Source organism: Zootoca vivipara, chromosome 2 (assembly GCF_963506605.1).
Source record: "Zootoca vivipara chromosome 2, rZooViv1.1, whole genome shotgun sequence".
Taxonomy (NCBI): Eukaryota; Metazoa; Chordata; class Lepidosauria; order Squamata; family Lacertidae; genus Zootoca; species Zootoca vivipara.
Genome location: NC_083277.1, coordinates 40,148,654 through 40,175,788, shown reverse-complemented (window position 1 = coordinate 40,175,788; position 27,135 = coordinate 40,148,654). Strand labels below are relative to the sequence as shown.

The 27,135-nt window shown below is 44.4% G+C and overlaps 1 protein-coding gene across 4 annotated transcripts in view; it reads left to right on the top strand.

The window, feature by feature from the left end:
* Window positions 1–27,135, top strand: part of PLXNA1 (plexin A1) — a 303,760-nt gene that overhangs the window by 40,925 nt on the left and 235,700 nt on the right. For all 4 annotated transcript variants that reach the window (XM_035106479.2, XM_035106478.2, XM_035106473.2 and 1 more), the window contains exons 2-3: window positions 6,658–8,009; window positions 25,186–25,368. In XM_035106479.2, coding sequence (XP_034962370.2) covers window positions 6,831–8,009; window positions 25,186–25,368 — 1,362 coding nt within the window. In that variant the 5' untranslated portion in view covers window positions 6,658–6,830. The remainder of the gene's footprint in view (window positions 1–6,657; window positions 8,010–25,185; window positions 25,369–27,135) is intronic.

Genomic DNA, 27,135 nt, shown 5'->3' with positions numbered 1-27,135 from the left:
TGGAGTTTGGATCTGATGTTCTTGAAGGCGTAGTTTTAATAGTTTCTGAGACACGGTAAGGACGCAAGGAAGGAAGGAGCTTTGCTATTAGAGCTCTTGCAGCAGACATCTGTCACTGCAGACAGGAGAGGGATGTGACTCTCTTCTGGCTGTTTCGGGGTGACGAACGAGTCTGATCATCCCTGTCGCGGGTGTCTATAAATCTTTGGCTGTTGGTAAATGAGCTCCACCTCTTGTAGAGGCAATCCTTCCCTGTAGCAATTTGGGTAAATAAAAGAGCAGGAGTGATGCAGGACGGAGAGTAGCAAATGGATTTCAACGGGATATCACTTTGCAAGGCTGAGGCGGAAAGTGCAGCTTTATCACCAAATCGTTCTTGTGTAGCATCATCTAACCAATTCTTTGCTTGGAGCTTCTGTCCCTAGAAGAGACATCCGGCTTGCAGTGTGTGTGGTGCTAGTAAGAAGGATACCTTTTATGAGAATGGGGTGGTGGTGGTGGGGAGACACTAGCTGTTGCTGAATACCCCAACACCTATGATCACTGCTTGGGAAATGTTTCCCAGCATATCTGGCTCAGCAGGCAAATGGCTGATTGTTTAACATTATTTTGAGTATTTAGAGCAGGCATGTCCAGATGTTTTGGCCTACAACTCCCATGATCCCTAGCTAGCAGGACCAGTGGTTGGGGAAGATGGGAATTGTAGTCCAAAACATCTGGAGGGCCGCAGGTTTGACATGCCTGATTTAGAGTATAGAAGCAGCTTAGTCATGCTGGCCACATGACCCGGAAGCTGTACGCCAGCTCCCTCGGCCAGTAAAGCGAGATGCGCCCCGCAACCCCAGAGTCGTCTGCGACTGGACCTAATGGTCAGGGGTCCCTTTACCTTTTTAAGGGGCACAAGGAGGGAGTTTCAAGAAGGATTTCTTGTGATCCCCTATCTTTGTGGCTTACGTAGTTAGGGGAAAACTCTACCTTTGTTATTGCAATTGATAATTGCCTTTTCTATTTCCTTCCATCAAGTGTCTGTCTCACAGCTCTGTGCTCTCTCTGTGTGTATTTTTGTAGGGGAGTGGGGGTAAGAATGCATTTATTTTTAATATGTACATTTATATCATATTACTTCCTTTTCGTTCGAGACACTGCCTGTTCAGCATAAAACCTCAACAAAATGTCTAAATAAAGGTCAATGATACAGAATACTACATAGATTCTTGCACCCAAATATCAGACATACTCGTATACTGTATTCCCTTGCGACATTGGCGATAGGCAATATGAGAGGTCCAATAGTGTTTCTGTGGATCCATAGAATTGGGTTTTCCCTATTTTGCAGCTAGGAGGGTGCGGAAAACACGGGTGGGTAGTGAATCATTTAAACTTACTTGGCAAATCAGTGTCAGAACTGGAAGTCAGATCCCATAATTCTAACTTTCTCTCCTTACTCGAACAGCCACCCTACCTCTTTGCAAATTGTCACCATTTATTTCTCTCCTCATTTGTGATGGTCTCTCTTTGTTTTCTCTCCCTGTCTTTATAAAAAGTAAAATCTCATTAATGGCCAACCACTCAGCACATTAAAGTCCAATTAGGTAAATGGTGAAATGCAATGAACACTTCCACTTCTCTGTGTGAGTTTGCTGGTAGTGGAGAGAGAAAGAACTTGGAAGGGTGAATGAGCAGTTTCCCCTTCCACCAGCTGCCTCTCTACAGGAGCAAGGCTCCCCCCACCCAGAGGGGGGGGGGATGAAATGTGTTTCTCTATGGTGTACGGCTGAGTGTGAAGATATTAGTACAGTGGTACCTCGGTTTATGAATACAATTGGTTCCGGAAGTCTGTTCATAAACTGAAGCATTCATAAACTGAAGCGAACTTTCCCATTGAAAGTAATGGAAAGTGGATTAATCTGTTCCAGACGGTCCGCGGAGTACTTAAACTGAAGCGTTCATAAACTGAAGCGAACTTTCCCATTGAAAGTAATGGAAAGTGAATTAATCCGTTCCAGATGGGTCCGCGGCGTTCGTAAACCGAAAATTCGCAAACCAAGGTGTTCATAAACTGAGGTCCCACTGTAGAGTGTTCTGTCAGTATGTGGAAATTTTCCTAGTGAAAGGAATTGGTTGCTGCTTTGATCAGCTGTGGGTGCTTCCAGGCTCTTTCTATTTTGGATGAGATTTGAGTCACATACTGGTAAATTCGGGTCCTGCATTTAAAGTTGATTCGGAGCTCTTGCATAACAAACTCACTTCCTCTAGCAAACTGAACTCTTTGCAATATGGAGAGTGACAGGGAAAATGCTTTGGAAAGCATGGGATAGCATTTGCTTGATGCAACTTCATCTAACCTTGCAAACTTTGTGCAAACAAATCAGAATGAATGCTCAATAAACAGGTAATAAGGAAGTAAGCTCCTTCTTCTTTTATGGCTACATACAGCACAGCAATGTGAGCCAAAATTCCTTACGTTTAAGTTTGTATGCTAAGTCTGTGAATGGCAAATTATTAATCCTGGATAGCCCATTCAGTACTTAGCTAAGGCTATCCACATTAATGTTTCTACAGGGGAAGTTGAAAGGCTGGTGATTATACTAGGTGGTCATATTGGGGGTCCAACAGATTCTCCATGACTTGAGTTCACGAAGATTGCATGGATTTCTGATTTTCCTAACCTGTCGTAATCTGGATCGAAACATAGAAGCAGAGGTCTTGATTTCAGCGCTAAAACCAGAAGACCAAAGGTTTGGATATAATATCGGGCAGACATTGCAAAAGGTGGATACCCTGGCCTTTGTGCCAGCCACTGTTGTCTTAGATGCACAATAGTCCCCACTGCTTGCTCAAGTTTTCTGCAGCTTGCAGGGAACTTGAAGCTGAGGTGACTGACTTTTTTGCTGAGTGTGACAGATCTCTCCCTCCCCTCCCTTCTGCCATCTGACTCATACAGAACTGGGTGCAGGGGTGGTGGGTGAAAGGTCTAAACCTCATATTGCACCGGGCTCTGGTGAAAGAGAGAAGTGATGTGGGTCCCTCTAACTGTTTTCCCCTTTCCAACGCCTGGTGTGAAGAAACTATGGGATGCCTTAATCTTGCTCATCTCCAAGGGCCTATGTTTGGGCTAGAGATGGACCAAGATCTGTTGCCTTATGAGCTAAATTGAGTTTTTAAAAATCTCAGTGGCACAGGCTAAAGAAGCCAGAGGTTAAACTTCACAGTATGGGCTCTTGTGTAGCCAATATTTTCTGCCTCCATGTATGTTGCCCTTTGTGTAAGCTGTGTGCAAAAGACAAAAGCTATGTGTAAGCTTTGTGCAAGCTGTGTGCAAAAGACAAAAGCTGTGTGCAAAAGACAAAAGCTATGTCTTTTGGGGGCATGTGACATGTCTAACCAAACTGGAAGAGAGAACAAGTTTCTTCTTTCCCTTTGTGCAATTGAAGAAAAATGACTCTATGAACTTCAGTGCTGAGGGTGGAAGCTCAGGTGATATGCAACTCTCCCATGCCCCACCTTCTGCCTGAAGACTGGTTCTGACCTTTAGGAGTGTGTTGGAAATCTAGGATCAGCCTCAAGGCCATCCAGTGCTAGGAGAATGAGGAAGGTCAGAATATTTACCCGCCTGGGCAAAGAGAAAACCCTGAAGATAAAAATCAGCCTTCTGTAGCTTGTCAGGTATGGATGGGTAGGCAGGACATTGCCAGCCTCCTGTTGTTGTTGTTTAGTCGTGTCCGACTCTTCGTGACCCCATGGACCAGAGCACGCCAGGCACTCCTGTCTTGCACTGCCTCCCGCAGTTTGGTCAAACTCATGTTCGTAGCTTCGAGAACACTGTCCAACCATCTTGTCCTCTGACGTCCCCTTCTCCTAGTGCCCTCAATCTTTCCCAACATCAGGGTCTTTTCCAAGGATTCTTCTCTTCTCATGAGGTGGCCAAAGTATTGGAGCCTCAGCTTCACGATCCGTCCTTCCAGGGAGCACTCAGGGCTGATTTCCTTAAGAATGGATAGGTTTGATCTTCTTGCAGTCCATGGGACTCTCAAGAGTCTCCTCCAGCACCATAATTCAAAAGCATCAATTCTTCGGCGATCAGCCTTCTTTATGGTCCAACTCTCACTTCCATACATCACTACTGGGAAAACCATAGCTTTAACTATACGGACCTTTGTCGGCAAGGTGATGTCTCTGCTTTTTAAGATGCTGTCTAGGTTTGTCATTGCTTTTCTCCCAAGAAGCAGGCGTCTTTTAATTTCGTGACTGCTGTCACCATCTGCAGTGATCAAGGAGCCCAAGAAAGTAAAATCTCTCACTGCCTCCATTTCTTCCCCTTCTATTTGCCAGGAGGTGATGGGACCAGTGGCCATGATCTTGGTTTTTTTGATGTTGAGCTTCAGACCATATTTTGCGCTCTCCTCTTTCACCCTCATTAAAAGGTTCTTTAATTCCTCCTCGCTTTCTGCCATCAAGGTTGTGTCATCTGCATATCTGAGGTTGTTGATATTTCTTCCAGCAATCTTAATTCCGGCTTGGGATTCATCTAGTCCAGCCTTTCGCATGATGAATTCTGCATATAAGTTAAATAAGCAGGGAGACAATATACAACCTTGTCGTACTCCTTTCCCAATTTTGAACCAATCAGTTGTTCCATATCCAGTTCTAACTGTAGCTTCTTGTCCCACATAGAGATTTCTCAGGAGACAGATGAGGTGATCAGGCACTCCCATTTCTTTAAGAACTTGCCATAGTTTGCTGTGGTCGACACAGTCAAAGGCTTTTGCATAGTCAATGAAGCAGAAGTAGACGTTTTTCTGGAACTCTCTAGCTTTCTCCATAATCCAGCGCATGTTTGCTATTTGGTCTCTGGTTCCTCTGCCCTTTCGAAATCCAGCTTGCACTTCTGGGAGTTCTCGGTCCACATACTGCCTAAGCCTGCCTTGTAGAATTTTAAGCATAACCTTGCTAGCGTGTGAAATGAGCGCAATTGTGCGGTAGTTGCAGCATTCTTTGGCACTGCCCTTCTTTGGAATTGGGATGTAGACTGATCTTCTCCAATCCTCTGGCCATTGCTGAGTTTTCCAAACTTGCTGGCATATTGGGTGTAGCACCTTAACAGCATCATCTTTTAAAATTTTAAACAGTTCAGCTGGAATATCATCACTTCCACTGGCCTTGTTATTAGCAATGCTTTCTAAGGCCCATTTGACTTCACTCTCCAAGATGTCTGGCTCAAGGTCAGCAACCACACTACCTGAGGTGTACGAGACCTCCATATCTTTCTGGTATAATTCCTCTGTGTATTCTTGCCACCTCTTCTTGATGTCTTCTGCTTCTGTTAGGTCCTTACCACTTACCACTTGCCAGCCTCCTAGTGGAGCTAAATACTTGGTCAAGCTGGAGATGTAACAGTATGGTCCCACAAATATTGACGAGAAGCAAAATATCTTACTGAAATCTATTTTAGTGGGATCTTTTGTGCTGTTGGGATGTGTGGGCGGTGCTTTTTAAAAGTATTTTCTTCAAGAGTGGAGAGCTGTCTTTAAAAGTCACACATATGGAATTACTTGGCATAGCGAGCTCTAGTCATACACTGAATCCTGCAGATGTAGACACATTTGTTCATAATGCACTGTGAGTGCAGGTTAGCCAGCACATACCAAAGAAATCTCGGGACACTCAGGAGGATGCTGTCCCTGAAGCTCCCTATAAAACCTCTAATGCTCCTCTGTCGAAAGTTCTACACCCACATACAGTGTCCGAGGTTGCAATCTTGGACACACAAGGCCCTGCTGATGCAGTGGAAATTACTTCTATGTAGTTATGCATTTGATTGCACTCCACAACCCGTAACTCTTTTCTTTTAAAAAAGGTAGTCAGATTCTTTGTTAAGAGCAGGTAGATTTTTATCATTTATTTTGTCATACTAACGTGTATGGAGAGGTGTTCCATTATTCTTTAATAAAGATATCAGTTCTTTTGCCTTTCTCCATTTCAGTACAATGAACTTAGAAAAACAAATATAGAGATATATCACTGTATCAGAGATAGTCTTTTTGTCAAATCTCAATTGGTGCAATGAAAGCCCTGTCTTTAAAAAACACTGTCATACAGGGCTCTTGGTTTAGATAGTATAGATACCTAGGAAGACAGGACATCTGGGCAAGGTTGAAAAGTGCTAAAATAGGGGTTATCAAGGATCTAATCCCAGTCATTTATGTTATTTTTTAAAAGCCATTTTCAGATCTTCAAAGTTCTCTCTCTCTCTCTCTCTCTCTCTCTCTCTCTTGGTTGAGCTTTTGCCAAAGGGTATAACACTATTATTCCCTTTATACTGTGAGTTCAAGCTTAAGGATTCTAAGGCTCATGCCCCTTGTGGAAAGCCTATATTGTCTTTTTCTGATAACAATCTTAGCTCTCCTAAGATGTCAAAACAATTCAGCAATTATTTTCTGTAGTGAATGCACAAAATGGTCATGGGAACGTCAATGGGAAGAATGTAGAATGATTAGCAAATTCTGTGCAATGCTTCTTCCAAGACAGCTGAACATTTCAGAGATCTGAACCACCTTCATTCCTGAGATGTTTGTAACTGTGGGGATCTATTGTGCTGTTATGTTCTGAGTGGCTCAACTGTTTGTCTAACCTTGCTTACTTTGTGTTTCCTTCTAGGACTGAGCAGGATGCCGGCACCCACAATGTCCTGAATGTGGAGACTGGTGGAAGAAGAGGAGACATCATTCCACAGACAGCTCCTTTCCCTTCTCCACTGCCTTCTGTTTTGTTTCATTTTTTTCCGGTGGATAGGTTAATGCACAACCATTGCTGGATGTGATTCTTTCGCCATGTGGCTCCTGAGACTAAAGCACCATTTGTCGGTCAATATCTGGACCTTGCTGCTTCTGGGGAGTGCTTGGCTGCCATTGGAAGAAGGCACCCCCAAGTCCAACTCTCCCTTTAGGACTTTCCAGGTCACTGACTGGAGTTTGACACACTTGGTGGTCCACAACAAAACTGGGGAGGTGTATGTGGGTGCTGTCAACCGGATCTATAAGCTTGCAGACGATCTGACACTGATGCGCACTCATGTCACGGGGCCCGTGGATGACAATGAGAAGTGCTACCCACCGCCTAGTGTGCAGTCTTGTCCACATGGGCTAGTCAGCACCAACAATGTCAACAAGTTGCTGCTGGTGGATTATTCTGGGAATCGACTGATAGCCTGTGGCAGTGCTTCTCAGGGCATTTGCCAGTTTCTGCGTTTGGACGACCTTTTCAAGTTGGGTGAGCCCCATCATCGCAAGGAGCACTACCTCTCCAGCGTCAATGAGTCAGGAACCATGTCAGGCGTCATCATTGAAGTCCCGAATGGGCAAAACAAGCTCTTCATTGGAACACCCATTGATGGCAAGTCTGAGTACTTCCCTACCCTGTCCAGCCGTAAACTGATGGCGAGTGAAGAGAATGCAGAGATGTTTGGCTTTGTTTATCAGGATGAGTTTGTCTCATCCCAGCTCAAGATTCCATCAGACACACTGTCCAAGTTCCCCACATTTGATATCTACTACATCTATAGCTTCAGCAGTGAGCAGTTTGTCTATTACCTGACCTTGCAACTGGACACCCAGCTTACCTCGCCTGACTCTACCGGGGAGCAATTTTTCACCTCCAAGGTCGTTCGGCTGTGTGTAGATGATCCCAAGTTCTACTCATATGTGGAATTCCCCATTGGTTGTATTCGTGATGGCATTGAATATCGCCTGATTCAGGACGCTTACTTAAGTAAGCCCGGAAAGGCACTGGCCAAGCAGTTGGGCATCTCAGAGCAGGAGGATATCCTCTTCACAATCTTCTCTCAGGGCCAGAAGAACAGGGTGAAGCCACCAAAGGAATCTGTCCTTTGCCTCTTCACACTGAAGAAGATCAAAGACAAGATCAAGGAGCGCATCCAGTCTTGCTATCGTGGGGAGGGGAAGCTTTCTCTGCCCTGGCTTTTGAACAAGGAGTTGGGATGCATAAACTCAGTAAGTCCTCCTCCTCTTCTGTCATTTCTCCTTTTCCTTTCTGCTCTGATAAATCCAAACCATCAGCTGAGATACCTGTGCTGTCCTTGAGTACGCAGCTGGAGATGCTGCTTAAAGATCTGGGATTTGTTTCAATTAGCACGTGACCATTCTATTCTCAGTTATTTTGGTGTTTGGAGTTTTAGGCTTTGGTTAAGGGGTATGAGGATAATTATTGGGCACTGAGAAGTTTCCAGGCCTCTCGAATGACTTCTCCCAATCTTCAGTTATCCAGATAAAGTTTGTTATGCTGGAGGAATGGGGACTGCATTGATTTTGGAATGTGTTTGAGATTCTTTGCACATAAATTCTTGCCAAGACAGTTTTTCAGAAGGATTGAATTGAGAAGAAAGGCAATAAGTAGGAGCATGTGGACTACTAACCATCTAACAGACATGCTAATGTTCCATTTATTCTAACCACTGTTACCCTCATGACAAGTACTGGAATGAATTAGGAAAAAAACAGGTGTCCATGTACAGGAGATACCGTATGTCCTGCTGGAAATACAGACCCAAGTAATTGTTAGATATACACTGATGTGATGACAATTGCAGATGAGTTGAAGTTCTATTCAAGTTACAACATAGTGCCCTCTCAGCACCACATAATAATATGGCAGGAATATTAGCCGGCCAGGATGATGTCCTGACTCTTGTTTTCTGCTTAAACCCTCCATCTGATTCCAAATTGGGATAATCAAAATCCTTACTTTGGGATCCTCTGATTCTGTAGTTTAGGGAGAATGTGAGAACAGGACAGCTGTACAGATAGCAGCTTCATACTGGCAGTGAGAGGACTCTTCAAATTCATAGGTATATATGAAACACAACTGGAGTGTCAGGTTTTGAGGCCAATTAGAAGTGAACTCTTGCCCTGGGGGATATGGGAGCGAGCCAGAGTTATGAGTCTGGATATGTTCTTTCTCAACAGAGGGAAAGTTGCCTGCCTATCCTGAGGGAAGCATTTCCCATAGGCTGTTGCTATGGCAAACAGAGGAGCTTTATTGCCCTGTTCCATTGTGTTAAGTCTTTGGCAAGGCAGGGTAAGAAGCCTGCTTTGTTTTATGAGGCATAGCTGGGTTCCTTTCCAGACAATATCAAATATAACTAGGAGGCTATTTCAGCTACTAGCAGCGAGGATAGGAGAGTAATATGTAAAAGATCTTTCAAAATGGGAGTGGAATGGGCAAGTTTAAGATTTCTTGGACATATCCCGAGTTGTAGAAAATTGGTATAGTTATATCAGTCACTTAAAACTCTTAGCTGAATGCAAGGAGATATACATAGTGATTGTGGCAGAATCTGAGCTTGGACATCAGATGCCAAAGGTCCACTCCCCAGACCCATATAGTCAAGCCTACTTTGGACTTTGGGGTGATTCTTAATGGATCCATTTAGCCTACTGACCCCCCTTCTCCAAATTGTAATGGCCTGTTTAAATTAAATTTTGTAAATGAATTCAGCTAAAGACCTGGCCCACTCCAAATGCGTTTCTAATGGGTTTACAAGAAGCACAGTGTTGTGTGTGTGTGTGTGTGTGTGTGTGTGTGTGTGTGTGTAGGTTTGGAGCCTCCCTATTGTAAACATATTACAGGTGAAACACTAGCTCCGCGTGTCAATGGCAGTGGACCTCGGGATTTACGGTAAAATTTTATTTTAGAAACTTCTTTCTCTGTTCTCCCGTCAGCAGGCTTTCATTGTAATTAAATCAAAACCATACAAAGCCATAAAACATAATACATCAGCAGGGCTGATAAACATATCAGCACTAAAACCTAATCAGATTTTAGACCTTATGTTCCTATAGGTTCATGTATGGTATTGGGAACCATAAATCATGGGATGTGTAGTTCCTATGGTACGGTACATGTATTCCTAGATGCTGCTGCACATATTTAAAGTCAGTGGGAATTACATTTCCCATGATTTCTGTCAGCCACAGAATTCTGGTCCAATGGATGGAGTGGTAGTACACTGTGCTCATAAGTGAGTGTCTGAGGCAGAATTGATAGGGTATTGTAGGCAGTTGTGATTGTGGTAACAGCTCTGATAGGAACAGCTGAGATCAGAGATACAAAGCATGAAACGAGAGCTTGTGGTGTGCTTCCTTATTCCAATGAACCCATGTTAATGAGAAATACACTCCACTGTAAGGCTCTCAAGTGTAGTATACATAGAACCTCACCCCCTCTGGTCCTCATAATGTAGTTGCGTGGCAGTGTAGCTGAGAGATAGCACATGGTCCAAGTTCAGCCAGTGAGTTTCATAGCTGAATGAGGAATTTGAACCCACATCTCCATGGCTGTATTCCACCTCACAATATGATAGATAATGATTTACAGCTGCTGTGAGGTAATGGAGACAAAAGGAGAGGGGCATTGGAGGTCTGTTTCGGCAAATTAGACAGTAACCATCCTTGGCCATGGTTTGGACACCTCTTCTTCTTCCCTTCCTCCTTCTCTTTTTAGGAAAGATTCCCCAAAGGATGAGTGGAAACCCTCTGGCATGGTGTCAGGGTCCTGTAGGGTCGGGCCTGGGAGTGGTCATATGTGAGTCCAGGTCGGGCTGAAATTAAGGTCTGAAGCAACAGACTGAAATAATAGGGGACAGAATCAAGTATGGCGTCGAGGTTGGGCAGACCGTAGCATTCCAACGGGCAGCAGGAAGTGAGTCTGTTTTGTTCAGATTGTTACTGCAGGCTTGGTTCCTCAGTTTCTGTAAAGCCACCAAGGCTTTTGGCAGGGAAAGGATCGTAGCTCAGTGGCTGAGCTCATAGTTTGTATCCAGAAGCTTCTAGGTTCAACTCCAGGCATCTCAAGGTAGAGCTGTGAAAGACTCCAGTTTGAAACCCTGAAGAACCACCACAAGTCTGTGTAGACAGTTCTTGCAGTGTCTTGGTTTAGGGCAGCTTCCCATGTTTGCCACTATTGGCTCCACAAATCACCTGGTCTGGCTGCACTGATGAGCTGCAGTACCCCTTTTTGGCCATTTACCTGCATGGCACTGCAGTACACAGCAAAGATCAGACCAATAGCTCTCTTAGCTTGAGAGTTATCCTTGTTCTAGTGCAGGAAGTAAGTCTCCTGTGCTTCATAGAATCTTAGAGCTGGAAAGGGACCCCAAGGGTCATCTAGTCCAATCCCCTGAAACGCAGGAATCTCAGCCAAAGCAACAGGCCACCCAACCTCTGTTTAAAAACCTCCAAGGAAGCCTTGCTGCTACAGTTTCTTGTTTGAGCCCCCTGGTGCCTTACGGATGCTAAGTAAGAGCTTTGTACATAGGTGTTGAGGGACGTGTGCACGTGTCAGGAGGGAAAACCTAATGAGTGGTTCCCAAACAGAAACTAACTTCTGATTGTGGCTCCTTTCAGCAGCTGAAACTGCTGACGGTAATGCTTTTGCTGCTTTGTAGTCTGTGGAATTTTAAAGCCCTTAGGATGCTGAAACAAATGCATTTCGGCTCTTAAGTACAGATCTTATGATCGGCCTCCTCTGCTATTTTATTACCCCCCTTCCCTTTTTCCTGTGTTATATGTCCTATAATGTAAACTTGCAAGCAGTGTGGCTTCTAAAAATAATTTTCCAAAGTGCCTAGCTGTTTTAGGTGTGTGTGAATAATAATAGTGAATAATAACAGGGATATGGTTTTAGAGTAAAAGTGGAAGGAGGAGGGGAGGAGCATTCCAGTCTTTGGGCTGGGGGGTTTTGGAAAGAGAGAAACCCAGCAAAATTATAAGGATTGGACATTTTCAAGATTAAGCTGCAGAGAAGCAGCGTATCTTAATAACACGTGGTTTCTTGCACCTAGGGATAATTTCACCTGAAATCCAGGGAGAGCGGGAGGGGTGAGGAGCAGTAGCCTTCTTCCCCCACCCTCCCTATATGATACTTCTACTGTCACAATCCTAGAAGCTCCCCAGCCTTTGCTGTGGGCTGAGGCATTGCCACTTCTCCTCTCTCTAATGAGTGTTCATGCTTCTGTATTCATAGGCAGGTGCATTTCAAGGCACGACTTTCGGAGCTGGGTGCATGGGCTTGTGGCATGAACCAGCAGCTTGATGGGGGACTCTGCCTTGTTTAGATGTCCAGCAGAAAGAGGAGTGTGAAATTGAGTTACTTTCTCTCTCTTTCTCCTTCCTCTTATAAATTACAGGTGCGGCAGAAGCATGGGGCTGCGTTCTGGGAGCAGGTGGTTCAGCTGCACCCACCTGGAGTAGTTTGTGCACAGGCATCCATTTGTAATTGTCCCAGGCAGCCCCTCCTTCTCCTCCTTTTCCGAGTTCTGAGGGAAACAGCTAACAGCTGCCTGACAAAGTAAAGGGTTTGCTGTCAAGAGTGCTGGGCTCACAAATCTGATTTTGGCTTCAAACTAATTCAATTTCGGTGGAAAATGATGAAATCGTTACACAGCTGCCTGCTGGGTCACATAACTGCTGACTCAGGGGAGGGAGAAGATTTTCTCTGCTCTCTTGTTTCCCCTCCCCTCGTTCTCTCCATCTTTCTTGGCTTGCAGTGCAGGTTTGGGGAGCCAAGTGTAGCTCAGATCAGCTGCCATTCCCCCGAGGTCTGCCCTGAGCAAAGTAGGCGGGAAGCAGAAACAAGGAATGCAAAACAAGGAATGTGACTGTGAATGTATGAAGGGAAGAGACAGTTAAGGGCATCATGTGAGCAGGAAAGAAGACAGCTGCTTTTCGCCACTCACATTCTGGTGTTGGGCAGATTTCGCTGTTCCAGAAAGTCCTTGGTGATGTTAGACCCTAGCTGCCAGGAATTCCCCCTCCGCAAAGAGTTCTTGCCAGTCCCTTGGTTCAAACTTTGCTAGAAACAGGAAAGCCTGAAAGACCTTACTTCCTAACAGATTCTGGTTCCCTGTCTGATTTATGCAGGATGTCCTGCTCTTCCACATTGAATTGCTTGGCCGTGGAAGGGAAGAGGATGTTTCTGAGCATGTGGCTGTAGTCTTGGGACCACCAGAACCGAAGGAATCGTCTCCATTCCCCCTGCCTTCCAAAAGGCAGAGCATGCAGAAGTGTGTGATTGGCGATCCTGCACAATCTTGAAACGGAACCACTGCATGTTTGGAGATCTCAAACCTTCTCAAAAAGCACACCGTATGTGTGCATGCACAGCTTTAGCAAGGGGTGGGGATTATGTGAGGGATTTGGTCCAGAGGCAAAGAGCTATCCCTAATGTTGCTTGTGCTATTAGTATTTTATAAGCTCTGCAGAGTTGTTGCTTGCTTGGGAGGGAAATACTACTGATCAGTGACTCATTTGTTGGTGGTTTCCACTGAATTTGACCTGGGCCACTGGTCCAGTCTTCTGCTCATTAGAATTACATTGTATTACTGGGGTGAGATCAAGGGTAGGACTATCCAGGCTTTTAAATAGCATATTATATAGTAGATGTCCGTGAAGCAACTGCAACCACAGCAGTAATGAAGATAGTATTTGGAAGTGTGGGAATCTCATGTTCCCATGTATAAAATATTGCACTTTTAAGTGCTCGGCAAAAGTGCAATATCCCTGCAATAAAGAACGTTTCCTCTGCTAAGCAAATGAGAAACAAATATGTCCATTTATGCTGCAGAAACTGATTGCATGGAAAGGCCTTTAATCTCATGACAGTCAGAAAAGTGGAGGAGCAGGAGAGGGGAGGAAGGACTGAAAATGAACTTCATCCACTTGCTTTGAGCCCTGTCATATGGCTTTATAAAGATCCTTTTTCATCAGCTCTACAGGCTTTCCTCCCAAAGGAAGGCTTGTTTTTTATTGATGGCAATTGATTCAGCATGACTGAGCAAGCAAGGGTGAGAATGTGGGCAAGACAACAGGGCTTTTGGATTCATGGCCTGTTCTGTTGCAAAGAGTTATTCACATTCCTGGGGCATGGGCACAGTCTAGTGTCATTTTATGTATCAGAGCTGGTGGTTCACAGAATATTATTTCTTCTCCTTCCCCTTCTTCACACTCCTCAGGCACACATTTTACATGGACAAAGCAGTGTGTGAGCTTGGCGTTTGTCGATACAGGCTGCAGCAAATCCCTTGATTGCAGCTAGTGATGTTACCCAGCTTTGCAATTACCTGCTTTGGAATGTGAATTTTCCCCATAATGCTTGCACTCATTACAACTCGAACTCCATTTCCTTGAGAATCTCTTCTCCAGTCCAAAATGTATGACGTGACTTTGCATGTGTACAGAATGTGCTCTTGTTTTGGATCCATAGCCTTGGACACTAATCTCAGCTCACACAGAGCTAAGCAAGCACTTGTGATGAATATTTTTTTTAAGGTTCCAAGGAACTGTAGGAGTAACCCCCCAAAAAAACCTTTCTCTCCAAAGCTCCAGCGTCAAATAAAGACAAGTTCAGGGGTTGCACAGCACCCTTTTCTCTCAAGGCTCTGGAGCCTCCTTGGGCTTCGCTGCAGTTTCCTGGCGCCTTAGAAATCACCCTCAAGGGGTGTTTGCATAGCTGTGATTAGTGTCTGTGTCTTGGACAAAAAAATAAATGAGGGACAATTGAAAATGATAAGGCAGTATGATATGGTGCAGCCAGCATTATGAATCAATTTAGAACTCTTAAAAAACACGCCAACCATGATTTTTTTCTAGTGTTCTCCAATGACGCTTGTAATTGCTGACCCAATTCTGCATCGAGCTGAGAGGAGTTCACCCATCACTAATAGCAACAGCTGGAAAAAGCGCTGTTGCAACCACAGTATGTGCTGCTGGCCAGATATGTGCTGGCTAGATTCACACATTATGTTTGTCCACACAAGGACATGTCTGAGAGGGACCAGGACTTCTTGCACAAGAGAAAGTGAATTGTGTGAACCAGTGCATAGTCATTTGCCAGTGGCCTTGTTATAGCTTTTAGGATGCCTGATGCGTTGGTGCTTGGAGGCAATCTTGAACTGCTCAGAGCTGCCTTGGATCCAGGAGGAGAGGCTGCCAGGCTTGGCTTGGAGCTCAGGAGATGTTTGTACTTCTTCCCCCAATACTGAGGAACTGAACACATTGGCTGGAGAACTCATTCCATCTTGTTTGTTTGTTTCTTTCCTTCACTGGCTTGGAACCAGGAATCTATCAGACTGAAAATGTGACCCAGGCTGAGATGCTCTGCTGAACACTCTGAGTTGCCTTGTGGTTCTTGCTATCTTCTTCCTGTTCCAGTGTGAATCCTGGCCAACAACAACAACAACAGTACCCCACCCATCTGACTGGGTTGCCCTAGCCACTCTGGGAAGCTTCCAGCAGAGATAAAAACAGAATAAAACATCAAACATTAAAAACCTCCCTATACAGGGCTGCCTTCAGGTGTCTTCTAAAAGTCAGATAGTTCTTTATCCCCTTGACATCTGATGGGAGAACGTTCCACAGGGAGGGCACTGCTACTGAGAAGGCCCCCTGCCTGGTTTCCTGTAACTTCACTTCTCACAGCGAGGGAACCACCAGAAGGCCCTCGAACCTGGACTTCAGTGTCCTGACTGAACGATGGAGATTTCTGGGTGCCAAGTTGGCAACCACAGTTTAAAAACCTCTGTCTTAATCCATAGTTAATTCCATTTCCATCTCCCCTATGTGTGTTTCTACTTGTTGCATACTAGGACAGGTGAATTGTTTAAAGAGCAAGCTGTTGTTGTTTAGTCGTTTAGTCGTGTCCGACTCTTCGTGACCCCATGGACCAGAGCACGCCAGGCACTCCTGTCTTCCACTGCCTCCCGCAGTTTGGTCAAACTCATGTTGGTAGCTTTGAGAACACTGTCCAACCAAGCAAGCTACAGTCAAGCAATGTAGTTGAGAACACAGAATTGTAGCGTTGGAAGGGTCATTTTGTCCAGCCTTCTGGTGAATAGACATTCTGTTGTGGTGGCTTAAGTTTAAGGTGCCATTTGGTATCTAGCTTATGTATCTGAGTTTCTAACACTGGATATATCTAATGTGGAGGATGGTTGTATCTCAAGTGAAAAGAAATGCCATAAACAGTGCACTGCCGCTGAGAATGCCTGGTCTCATGCCACCGTCTTGCATGCCACAAGGGACACTCTGGAAGATCTTAAGTCTCAGGGTGGCAGGCCTCAGGAAAGGCATTCGGTCAAGTACCTAGGCCCCAGACTTCTAAGGAATTTTGTAGACTGAAGTCAACACCTTGAATCAGACCTGGTAGCTTACCAGATATGCAGTCTGCAATGAACACTGTGTTGTGGAGTTGCGGTAAAAGTAATTTACTCCTTAACTGATCCCCTTTGAAATCATGTTATTTTGCTTCTGGTATATTAAAGACTTGGATTTGAATCACAGCCTGTAAGAAACATTTAAGTTGAGGACTAAGGTCCTTACACTTCGCAATAAGATTATTTCCTGTCAGCCCTTCACAATTAAGTCCCAGCATAACATTTATAGTGAAATGAAACAAGGGTGTTCATAGAGTTCTCTTTTCTGTTGAAGATGTCAGGAAGCCCGGAAATGAATGGCCCTAAGGGACAGCTGAATTGCTAGCCACTTAATAAAGCCAAACGAATGAATATTGTCTTTCCTGTCCACTCCTTCATTGCCCTCATAAGTGGGCTTGAAGTAAAGTAATGAATCAAGAAGACATCTACGTTTCACCCTGGCAAAGTGCTTTCTCGCTCTCTGTGTGAACTCTTGTGTCCTTCAGCTGAGTCTGGCCAAAAGGCAAACAAATGCCCAGAGAAAAAATAGTATTCTGCCAGCCAATAACAACTGGAAGCTAAGCCCCACTATTAATGGCAGATTCAGTGTGCACAGGCTCTCTGTGCCTATGTAGTGGAAAAACAGGTACAGCTGGAGAATGTGATTTAGGTAGTTGTGAGGTTGGGCCTGCTGTGAACCATGCCAATTTCCCTTCATTATTGGCAGGAGAGTGAAGGCTCTTGTTAACCTGAGAGGTGGATGTCTGCTTTAGCAAGCAGTGTGGATGTAAGTGACCTTGTGCTTCAGAAATGTACTATTGTCAGGAAGGAATTATCTGCCCTACATGATGTGGCTGGCTCTGATGGACCAGTATGAGAATTTCGTATTGCAGCCCGTGCCCTTCTGCTCTCAGAAACCGCCCCAAATCTGTTTTCTCCCCACCAAATAGTCCGATTGGATCTGGCCTCTTATTGGTGTGGCACCTGCCTGTGCATCCCTAACGAGTCATTTTGCTGCTAACAAGCTAATTGCTGGCATAATTATTTATTGAGGTGGTGTCGGTGTAGCATGGCAGGCGGGTGGCAGGCACTCTTCCGCAGCCCGGGAATGCAGCTGTATTTGTCGCTTCCCAGAGAGTTTGTTGAGACAAAGCAGAGAAGAGTAAACACCATAAACATTTATGCTCTTGCATATTCAGCAGCAGATGAGGTTGAGGAAGCTGCAAATTGGAGTGGGGAGAGCAGTGTGGAACAAAGATTGCATTGGCTGAGAGGTGCTGCCAGAGCTTAAATACCTTCATTGGTTATGCTCCAGCCCTTCTGGAAGTAGAATTTTTTTATAACCCCTTTTCTACTACCAAGCTATACATTCTAAGAGCTGAAGAAATTAAGACGTAATGCATAGGCCTTGCAGGGCAGAGGTCATGTGACCAAGGTGAAAGGTCCATGGAATAATGATGGGGATGTCACATTCAAAAGTGTATTAGCTCTATTATTACTTAGTGTCTGTGCGTGGCTAAATTTTCAGAACTCCATGGAGCACATGGGCTGAATATAACCCCTTGAGAATAATTCATTACAATCCTGGGGCAGAGTCCCCCCTCTTGCTCCACCCTGTGCTTCTCTTAGACTGCATATTTCACATTAAGATGTGACCCTGCATTAAACTATGCAGAACAATTAGGTATTTCTTCTACATTTTTATGTATGCCTTTATTGCATTCTGTCCTGGCTTTTAAGTATTTTTAAATATTTGTCTTCTGAATGTCGGTAAATTTAGAGATTCGTCTTTTATAATTAATTAACGTGTATAAATAAACAATTGGGCAGTGCCCTCTTCCTCCTCAACCAAAATGGGAAAGGTGTCATTCCTGTCTGCAGCTAAAGTGGTCCCCTTCTGTCGACTTTGTGAATTATTTCTCAGGCCTAATTACTACTATTTATTATTTGCTGCTTCCTCATCACAAACCTCTGTTAAAATGAGCTATGGGGATTCAGGAACAGCTGAGCAAGCAAAAGGAGCCACAGCTGTGAATTGGTTTTCTGGGTCTGAGTAGGCTTCCTCAGCTTCCCTGGATTTTTTTTTAATTTTGTTTTTAAGTTGCTTTCTCCATCACCCTGTTTACTGAAGTGCAGAGGGTCAGGGGTTAGCTGTTATTGCCTTCAAAGGTGCGGGTCTGTGAGTGACTGTTGCAATTCTGTGGCTGCCTGCTGAGGCCCTTTAACTGCACAACTTGAGAGGTATTGTTCTATGCTAGGCATTACAAGGGCGGGAGGAAAACAACCCACAGGAAAGCAAGCAGGGGTTTGGGCCTGAAAGACCACACATAACTGCATGGTTAAAAAGGCATCCCGGCTGGATACAAATAGGATGCGAAAATAAATGGTTTGTCTTCACAAAGTGTCCATTCTTGCCCCAAAGCTGTGTTTGTATTAGCACCAATTTTTGTTTACTTCTAATCCATTTCCTGCACTGCCAGCCTACAAATGCTCAGAAATCATGATTCTGTTGCCAGGGATTTATAGTAGTAGTTAGATTTAACAGATACACAAGTGACCTTTTATTTATTTGGATTTTGGTGCCATTTGGGAATATCACAGTAAGGTTTTGAGTGTATTTGTTTTCAGTAGGAAGGAGCCGTGTGCTTGTTACTTACGATTACTTTTCAGGAATGTTCTAATGATTAGATTATGAAGCTTGTGATATTTAAGCTTTTGAGGTAGCCTAGGAACATTTAGCCCCAAGAATCCTTGTTAAGTCCTCCCCCCCCCCCCGGTTATGTCCAGCTATTCATGACTGCCACAGAGATTGAAGGGTAAGAAGGAGGGAATCTGGTCTCTGTAGTTTCCCCTTGTTGATATTGTTGGGTCTCCTGTTCTCTGCTTGGCTTCAGACAAAGGTTTACACAAGCAGGCAGTCACGCAAGCTTCAGTAACGAGCATCTATTTGAAAGCTATGTGTCAGGCTTAAACTATCTGGAAAATTTCTGTCAGAAATAGAATTCTGCTGTCGCCTCTCACATCCTGCTTAGATAGTACTTCTGGTTGTATTGTAAATCAGAGTTGGTATGATAAAAAATAGAGGTGTGGGGAATTCCTTGGGAAATTCCATACAGATGTTCGATCTCTGTACCTGTGTCTAGGTTTCATCCAAAATTAGGCTATTGTGAACTTATGCACATCATGCCTAAGTCCCACTAAAAGTGTGCATTGGGTTACAGCCTGTGTACCTTTGCCGGGGGTCTTGTACCCTGGGCTGGCTTTTAGGGACTGGAGCATGCTGATTATATCATTGGTGGGTACAGAACCTACGGGACAGTGCAGACTGTGGCCTGTATGGTATGGGTTAGGCCTGGCTACAGATTGGCTACCCCACTTTTCTGCCCTGAATGTGCGGTTTGGCGGTGAGCACATAGAAGAAAGGGGAAGGAGGTGCGATAGTGACATATGAGCTGAGAGTTGTGCACAGATAGTCACTTGCTATCCATATATAACTTAGTCAAATATTTTTCAAAGCCAATTAATTCACCACCCTCAATATGTGTTCTTTTTTAAGGAATATGTGCACATATACATGTCCTAGATGTGATGCTCTTACTACATTGCTAACTAAAGCTGCCCCCTTTGCACTTCCACTTCAGCCTGCAAATTTAAATGCCCATGGATGCAATTCCCTGTTTGCTAGGATCCTGTGTACTTCTAAGTGCATCTGGGCCCTTTTAGCAGTGTTCTCTTGGCTTGGCTTGGCAGTTGTCCATTCTGGGTGTGCAGTGAACCCACTGAAGATTGCTGGGAACGGTATCTCTTTCATTACCGTACTGCTGTATTCTGCTGGAATTAGCAGAGCCCAGGGTTTTTCGGTATGTACCTTGTGGGTATTTCAACTCACACATTGCCATTCATGGTATTTGAGTACTCTCTTTGGTCTTCCTCTCTGTTTTCTCTGCATCCCCCAGACCCTGAAATTCATGGCCAGAGACTGCTGGACTAGAGGTTGCCATGGCAACAGCTCTCTTCCTGCTGAGGTGGAGATAGGAACAGATTTCATGGTTCAAGGAATTTCCCCATTCCTGACCCCTCCTTCCCTCCTTCCTTGTGGTGTTTTCTCCACATCTCCCTGTCATCCTCTCTTAGTACCAAGCTGCTAGGCCCGCCCCAGAGCCAAAGGGAGCATACACACTGCGTGTTAACTGCAGACATTTTGCCATCCTTCTTGCCTCCTCCCTGTGACAGACTTAGGCTGGGGCATCTCACGGGATGCTTGCAAGGAGGATCTCATTCAAGGTATACTATATGAATGAAAAGGCTGAGGGGGAAAGAAGAGGACTTCTCCAGACCTTAATCGCTTGCAGTTTCCCTGCCTCCCTTTTTTAAAAATCAAAATGTTGGTGAACCTCAGTTCTGGAGGCAACTGTCTGTCAGCTTGGCAGACTAGGGTTCAGCTTAGGCAAAGGCAGAAAAAATCTTGCCCAACGTGTTCGTCTTTTGGTCAGAAAGCAGTGTGTTTGGGCAATTTGGCCCTTTCAGGCCTTGTTTCCTCATTTCAAATGTGAAATAGGTTGTTTTAGGTTGATGTCTGTGAACCGCTCTGAGACCCCCCCAGGTATAGGGCAGTATATAAATTAAATCAATCAATAAATTAACTAACTAACTAACCAACTAACTAACTAATACCGTCGTACCATGGAAGCCAAACACCTTTGCACTCTTTGGCTCCCAAACGCTGCAAACCCGGAAGTGAGTGTTCCGGTTTGCAAATGTTCTTTGGAACCTGAACGTGTTACAAATGTTCTTTAGAACCTTTGGAAAGTTCTACGGCTTTCTGATTGGCTGCAGGACCTTCCTGCAGCCAGTCGTAAGCTGTGCCTTGTTTTCCGAATGTTTTGGAAGTCGAACGGACTTCTGGAACAGATTCTGTTCGGCTTCCAAGATATGACTGTAACAATAATGTCCAAATGACAAATGGTATGGGGAGACTAGGATTCCACTTTACCTGGCCATCTACCAGCTGCTTGGGAGAGAACAATACAAGTTGTTATTAGTCCAAACTCCTACAGAGTTAGAATCACTTTCCTACAAATAAGACTGCACCAGTTTTTGGAAGTGTCAGAATTGGAGATGCTCGTAAACAGAGGTATCACTGTACCTCATTTTTTAAAACTACAGTTACAGTGGGAGGTAACTGCCTGGAAGCATGCTAAGATACGATTGCTTTCTCTCCCCCTCTCTGAGCAAGCATAGGTAAGGTTGTCTCTGCAGGAGTTTGTGACCCTGCAAACAATAGTCCTTTGGCCTAGCTGGTTGAATACAGAAAGGGAGTTTCCAGCTGAAACAAAATTAGTTTATTCTGCGAGGGCCTGCAGATGGATTGGGAGTATTAAAACTGCCCTTCACTGTTTTGGCATTTTGGGCTAACACACCTTCTCTCCCCCGCCCCCAGTGTTTTAGAAGCCACATATCAGTAAACGCATGTACAATAAATGCTATGGCATTTCCCTTGCGTGAAAGGTAAGGGAAGATAAGCCTTGCTGGTTTCCTCTCTATTTTGGATATGGCTTTCTAAAAATGCACTCTATGAAGCTATTCTGCAGACCTCTCTCGGTCTCCCAGAGAGACCTGAACAGCCTCGCAACTGTTCTGTGAACAGGGTCCACTTCATCCTGCTCCCGCCCAGTCCTCTCATCCCTTGTTGAATTCTGTCTGTCTCTGGGGCAGAATGTAGGAGTTGTTTAACATCTGTGCAGACACAAGGGCCAGCAGCTTAGGACAGGATGTGGGCAATGTGGTGTCCATGTGAAACTACAGGGAGGAATGTATATGGGTGGATTCTGTAGTTTGCATGTGTGTGTCTGCAGCTTGCAAGCAAATTCCTCTTGCCGCCCATGAGATACAACATTCCCTATTTAGGAGTGACCTGGGGGAGAACTGGAAAGCACACAGGTGCAGAATTATATAGTGCCATCCCCCTTGGGCCCTGTAGCACAGATGCAAAGAGCTGCACAATGAATCCTTGAGACTGTTATAAAAGCTGACAAGAAGAATTCCTCAAGTGGTGCTGGTTAAAACATGTGCATGGAAGGCCTTGTCTCTTGTTAGACCAGCTGCTAGCCACAGTATCTTGGCCCCTGTAAAAGGACAGGCAACTTCCCCCCCATATGCTTTAGACCCTTTCCAACACTATGCTCACTTTACTGTGTGGTTTCAAAGTATGTTTAGGCACCAGGCAGCTGTCACAAAGCAGGGAGAGATGGACAGGCCCTCTCTAGCATGCTGGCTAGAATAATCTCGAATAACAGATTCTTTCAGTCTCTGGACATTCAACCCGCTTAAACTCTGAATGTGTGTATTTTCTCCTTTCTGCTCCTGTCCCCTATTCCTTGTGTTGTGTCTGTTGTAAGCCATTCTGCAAGGGCATGCCTATGTTATCTTTTGTACAGAGTGTAGTGAACTTTACAGCATAAATAATGGCAATGGTAATGATAATAATAGTAATAAATTAATAATAGTAATAGGTAAACACAGAACTCTTCTGCCTCAAAGTAGCAGCAAAGGTCTTTTATCTAAAGGTGCTCCATTAGCTGAAGCAGATCTATATCTCCCTACCTGGAGAAGACTAATTAGATGAGAGATTTGCTGCAACAAGCTAATATTACCAACTGTGGTTTATTAAAACAAGAATAAGCTGTGTGCCCACATGCTCCCTCTTCACTCCCCCCATCCTTCCTCCCTTCATAATCATGGGTGTAGCCAGGATTTTTGTTATGGGTGACAGGCCTTTTGTTAGGTGGGGACAGAACCTTAGTTTAAAAATGGTAAAGGACCCCTGACAGTTAAGTCCAGTCACGCATGACTCTGGGGTTGCGCGCTCATCTCGCATTATTGGCCGAGGGAGCCGGCGTATAGCTTCCAGGTCATGTGGCCAGCATGACTAAGCCGCTTCTGGCGAAACCAGAGCATCACACAGAAACGCCGTCTACCTTCCTGCCGGAGTGGTACCTATTTATCTACTTGCACTTTGACGTGCTTGCAAACTGCTAGGTGGGCAATAGCTGGGACCGAGCAATGGGAGCTCACCCCATTGTGGGGATTCGAATTGCTGACCTTCCAATTGGCAAGCCCTAGGCTCAGTGGTTTGGACCACAGTGCCACCCGCGTCCCTAGAACCTTAGTTAGCTATGTATTTATATTGATTTTTATTTATTTCGGGGGCAGTTGCCCTCACACCTCCTTGGTTAAGCCGATGCTTCAAATGTCCAGCTTCAGCAGAAATTTCCTGGTTTCTTAAACTACAGTTTCCTGTGACTTTTGAAGAGGGAAAATATGGTTTAAGACAAGCATTCCCAAACTTCGACCCTCCAGATGTTTTGGACTACAATTCCCATCATCCCTGACCACTGGTCCTGTTAGCTAGGGATCACGGGAGTTGTAGCCCAAAACATCTGGAGGGCTGCAGTTTGAGGATGCCTGGTTTAAGACCTGTAGCTGATCACTTCCGTTTTCTGTAGTTTAGCTCTTCGGCAATGTGGCACAATTGGTAGGTATGTAGGTCACCATTCTTTTGGAAACATTAAGTGAACAAAGAATATGGGGAAGTAACTGTTATTCCATTCATGGAAGGTTACCCTTTAAAAAGTTACAACACCCTAGTCAGTTTGCTGCTTTTTCTAGCAATTTACAGTTTCAACTGGAAAAGGAATATTCATGTAGCTGTAAACCATTGCAAAGGATACAGGAACATAAAAGTTGCTATGACCTGCCATTAGGGTATTTGATTGAGTGATGGGGATAATGGCGAATTCCAAAGCTTCTGCACTGAAAAGATGGATTCCTCATAGATGCAAAGTGAATCTTATATGGCACTTGTAAAAGTGTAAGTTCCTCAAATCAAGAGGTCCAGTAGACACAAATGTGGCAAGGCGGTCTCCTAAGCTGATTAGCAGGTTGTTAATTAGTCTCACCCAGGTAGTCTTGTAAACAAAGAAATCTTCACCAAAACTGGGGGTGCAAAGGAAAGAGTGAGGAAGGAGTTTGCAGGTGCAAAACCTGTTTGCAGCCCCTGGGACTGCATCTCTGTTACTGCATCTGAACTGGGCCTCAGGTTGCTGCATCTCTGCCCCATACAGGCGTAGACTGAGCATTGTGCTAGCTATGCAAGAGAATAGGATCCTGGCATACTGGTGACCTACTGTGCAATTTGCTGAGGCCACTCTTGAAAGAAAGATTCACACTTGAAACAGGTACATGTTAAAATTGCAGCATGGTAGATAGGGTTTGTATTGGTCCATGTGTGTTTACCACAAAAAACATACTACATGAAGACAGGGCTAGTTCCTACAGTTCATATGCGTTTAAAAAACAATGTTGCCACCTTGTTATGGGGTAGAAGCCAGCGCACACTAAACGTTAACATGTATTTGCCTCTGCCATGAAGTGTGTGAAATGTCTCTTCCTTGCTGCATCCCAGCAGTTTTTGTTTTATTCGAGTGTATTGATTTTTACAGTAATTTTATATAGATGTAGGAACTTCAGAAATGCTACCTTTTTTTTTGTTTCATTCCTTCACTTTGATAATTTCCACATTTGGGAACTGTCCCATGTCCTTCTTTTGCACTCTTCTGAAAGGATTATGAAAGTGGAAATTAGATGGTGAAGAGGTGTACAGTACCATATATGCTGGTATGTGCCTGTGGTATTGTGAATTTTTTTTAAGGAACAGTGGTGGAGTGAGAGGCTGCATGGGCCTCTTGAAATTCATGGGAAGGAATAGGAAGAGGGTTTTTAAGAGAGTTCTCTCACCTGTGACTGCCTTACACATGCTTTCTAGTTCCTAAGGAAGCCATTAGCAGCTGCACTAGAATTATATGTTTTTGTATCTGTGATCTTTGCAGATTTCTGTATCATTTTCTCATTTACAGCCATTTACATGATGTGCTGGAATGCTGTCAAACAGCTAATCTCTTCCTTCCCTTTCTCTCCTGCAGCCCCTGCAAATTGATGACAATTTCTGTGGTCAGGATTTTAACCAGCCATTGGGTGGAACAGTCACCATTGAAGGTGTGCCGCTCTTTGTGGACAAGGAAGATGGCATGACGTCAGTGGCTGCGTATGACTACCGTGGGCACACCGTGGTCTTTGCTGGGACACGGAGAGGCAGGATAAAAAAGGTAGGGGGCAATGAAGTTCTTGCTTTGGGTTTTGTAGGGTTATGTTGCTTGGACCATAAGAGGGTAAAAGCCAGAGGGTGAGAGCAATGGAATGGAAGGGGCGGATATTTCCATGTGCACAATTTCTTAATAACGTTTGGAGCTATTTCTGGATTTGACCTTGAACAACTGTTACTTGCTTTTTCCCCTAGTATCCTTTCCATCTGTTCTTTCAGCAGAAGTATTACCCTCTGGGGCAGAATATTTTAAAAATACAGGCCAGTATTACATGTCAAGTGCCTTTTTCTGTGCAATGTGCTAAAGCCAGATTGCTTTTCTTTATGTCTTCAGCAAGTATTGTAGGGAAAATAGCAAACAGCAGACTCCGCTGGTCTCTTTTAAAGGTCTCCTTTGAGCAGGCTTCTCTTTAGAGGACCTTTGCCTGCCTTTTTGAGGTTGCCATCATTTCTGCTCTACCTGCCTTTGCCATGAAGTTGCTTTGCTACTATCTTGTTAGCTTCTGCAGTATTGCCACACACAGTTGCCTGTGTTACACTAAGCAGATGCATTTTGGGGGGAAATTCCTGAGGACGATGGCTCTGCTCTGTCAGCAAGAACCAAAGAACTCTGATAACTGTGCATAAGTCTTGGAGACTGCAGAATAACTCTGATGTGGATGATTTAAAACATCTGTGGGCCTAAGTCCACAAAGTAGAGGGAACTCATCCTTCCCCAGCTACACAAAGGGTTCTTGTTGCTGGTAATTAGCAAATAACTGTATGCCTCTCCTCAATATCTCCACAGGGCATGGGTTTCCTGTTATCATAACATCATTCCTATAATTACAGCTGGCTATTCCCTGTGTAAACACAGCCGGCAATAACTGCATCTTCTACCAGGCAGAATTGTATTTAGGGCCTAGGCAGAATTTTTTTAGGATGCACCTAATCAAGTAGGGGGCTCCTCCTTACCCAAGGCATGTTGATACTGGGGTCTGAACTAAGGAATGGCTTGAATTTTGAGTTGCTTCCACCTTTGATATTCTTGCCCCTCCAAGACTAAGGTTCTAATTTTCAAAGCTTATATGGTAAGTATTTTCTGCCTTTTGAATGTGGATGCAGAGAGGAAGGCATGCAGTGGCTTAGTATATGCATTGGATATATTAGTCTCTTGGGAAGAACAAAATCCTTGTACAAACAGAGCATGTAATAGATGCAGGTGTGCATCAGTGGAAGTCAGCATGTGCTCGTCAAACTCAGCTGAGAACATTGCACATTTTGCTGCAAAAAAAGGATTCAGGTTTGCCATAGGAGCACCCAGTAGCCAATTCTGTGTCCCTGATGAGGTGTACATGTGTGACACATGTGTGCAAACGTGTTTAACCCATTCATACTTAATGTGCATTTAATATGTATATCTTAAAAGCATAATGTGTGAAGTGTTGGGTTGTGGCCCTCAAGATTGTGTCTTGGAAACATAGCTTAGAAAAGGGCTGGTGCTCAACATGCTAATTACAGAGCTTTACTCTGTTGATCGAACATTCCGTACACTGAATTTGCTCTGCATCTTGCCCTGCTTGAAGTCATCTTGTCTGTGTGGAATGTTTTTCTAGCACAGGGAAACTGGTATCTACGTCTAATCCCTGCAGACTGAGAACAAGCAGGATACTGATTTTTAGTTCAGTGAATCTGGAATGCAGAAACTGGCCTGAGGCCAGGTTGAAGGTCATTTTTAGGACATGTGATTAAGACAGTGTAGGCCCCACATAAGCAGAGAAGAGTTGTTTTG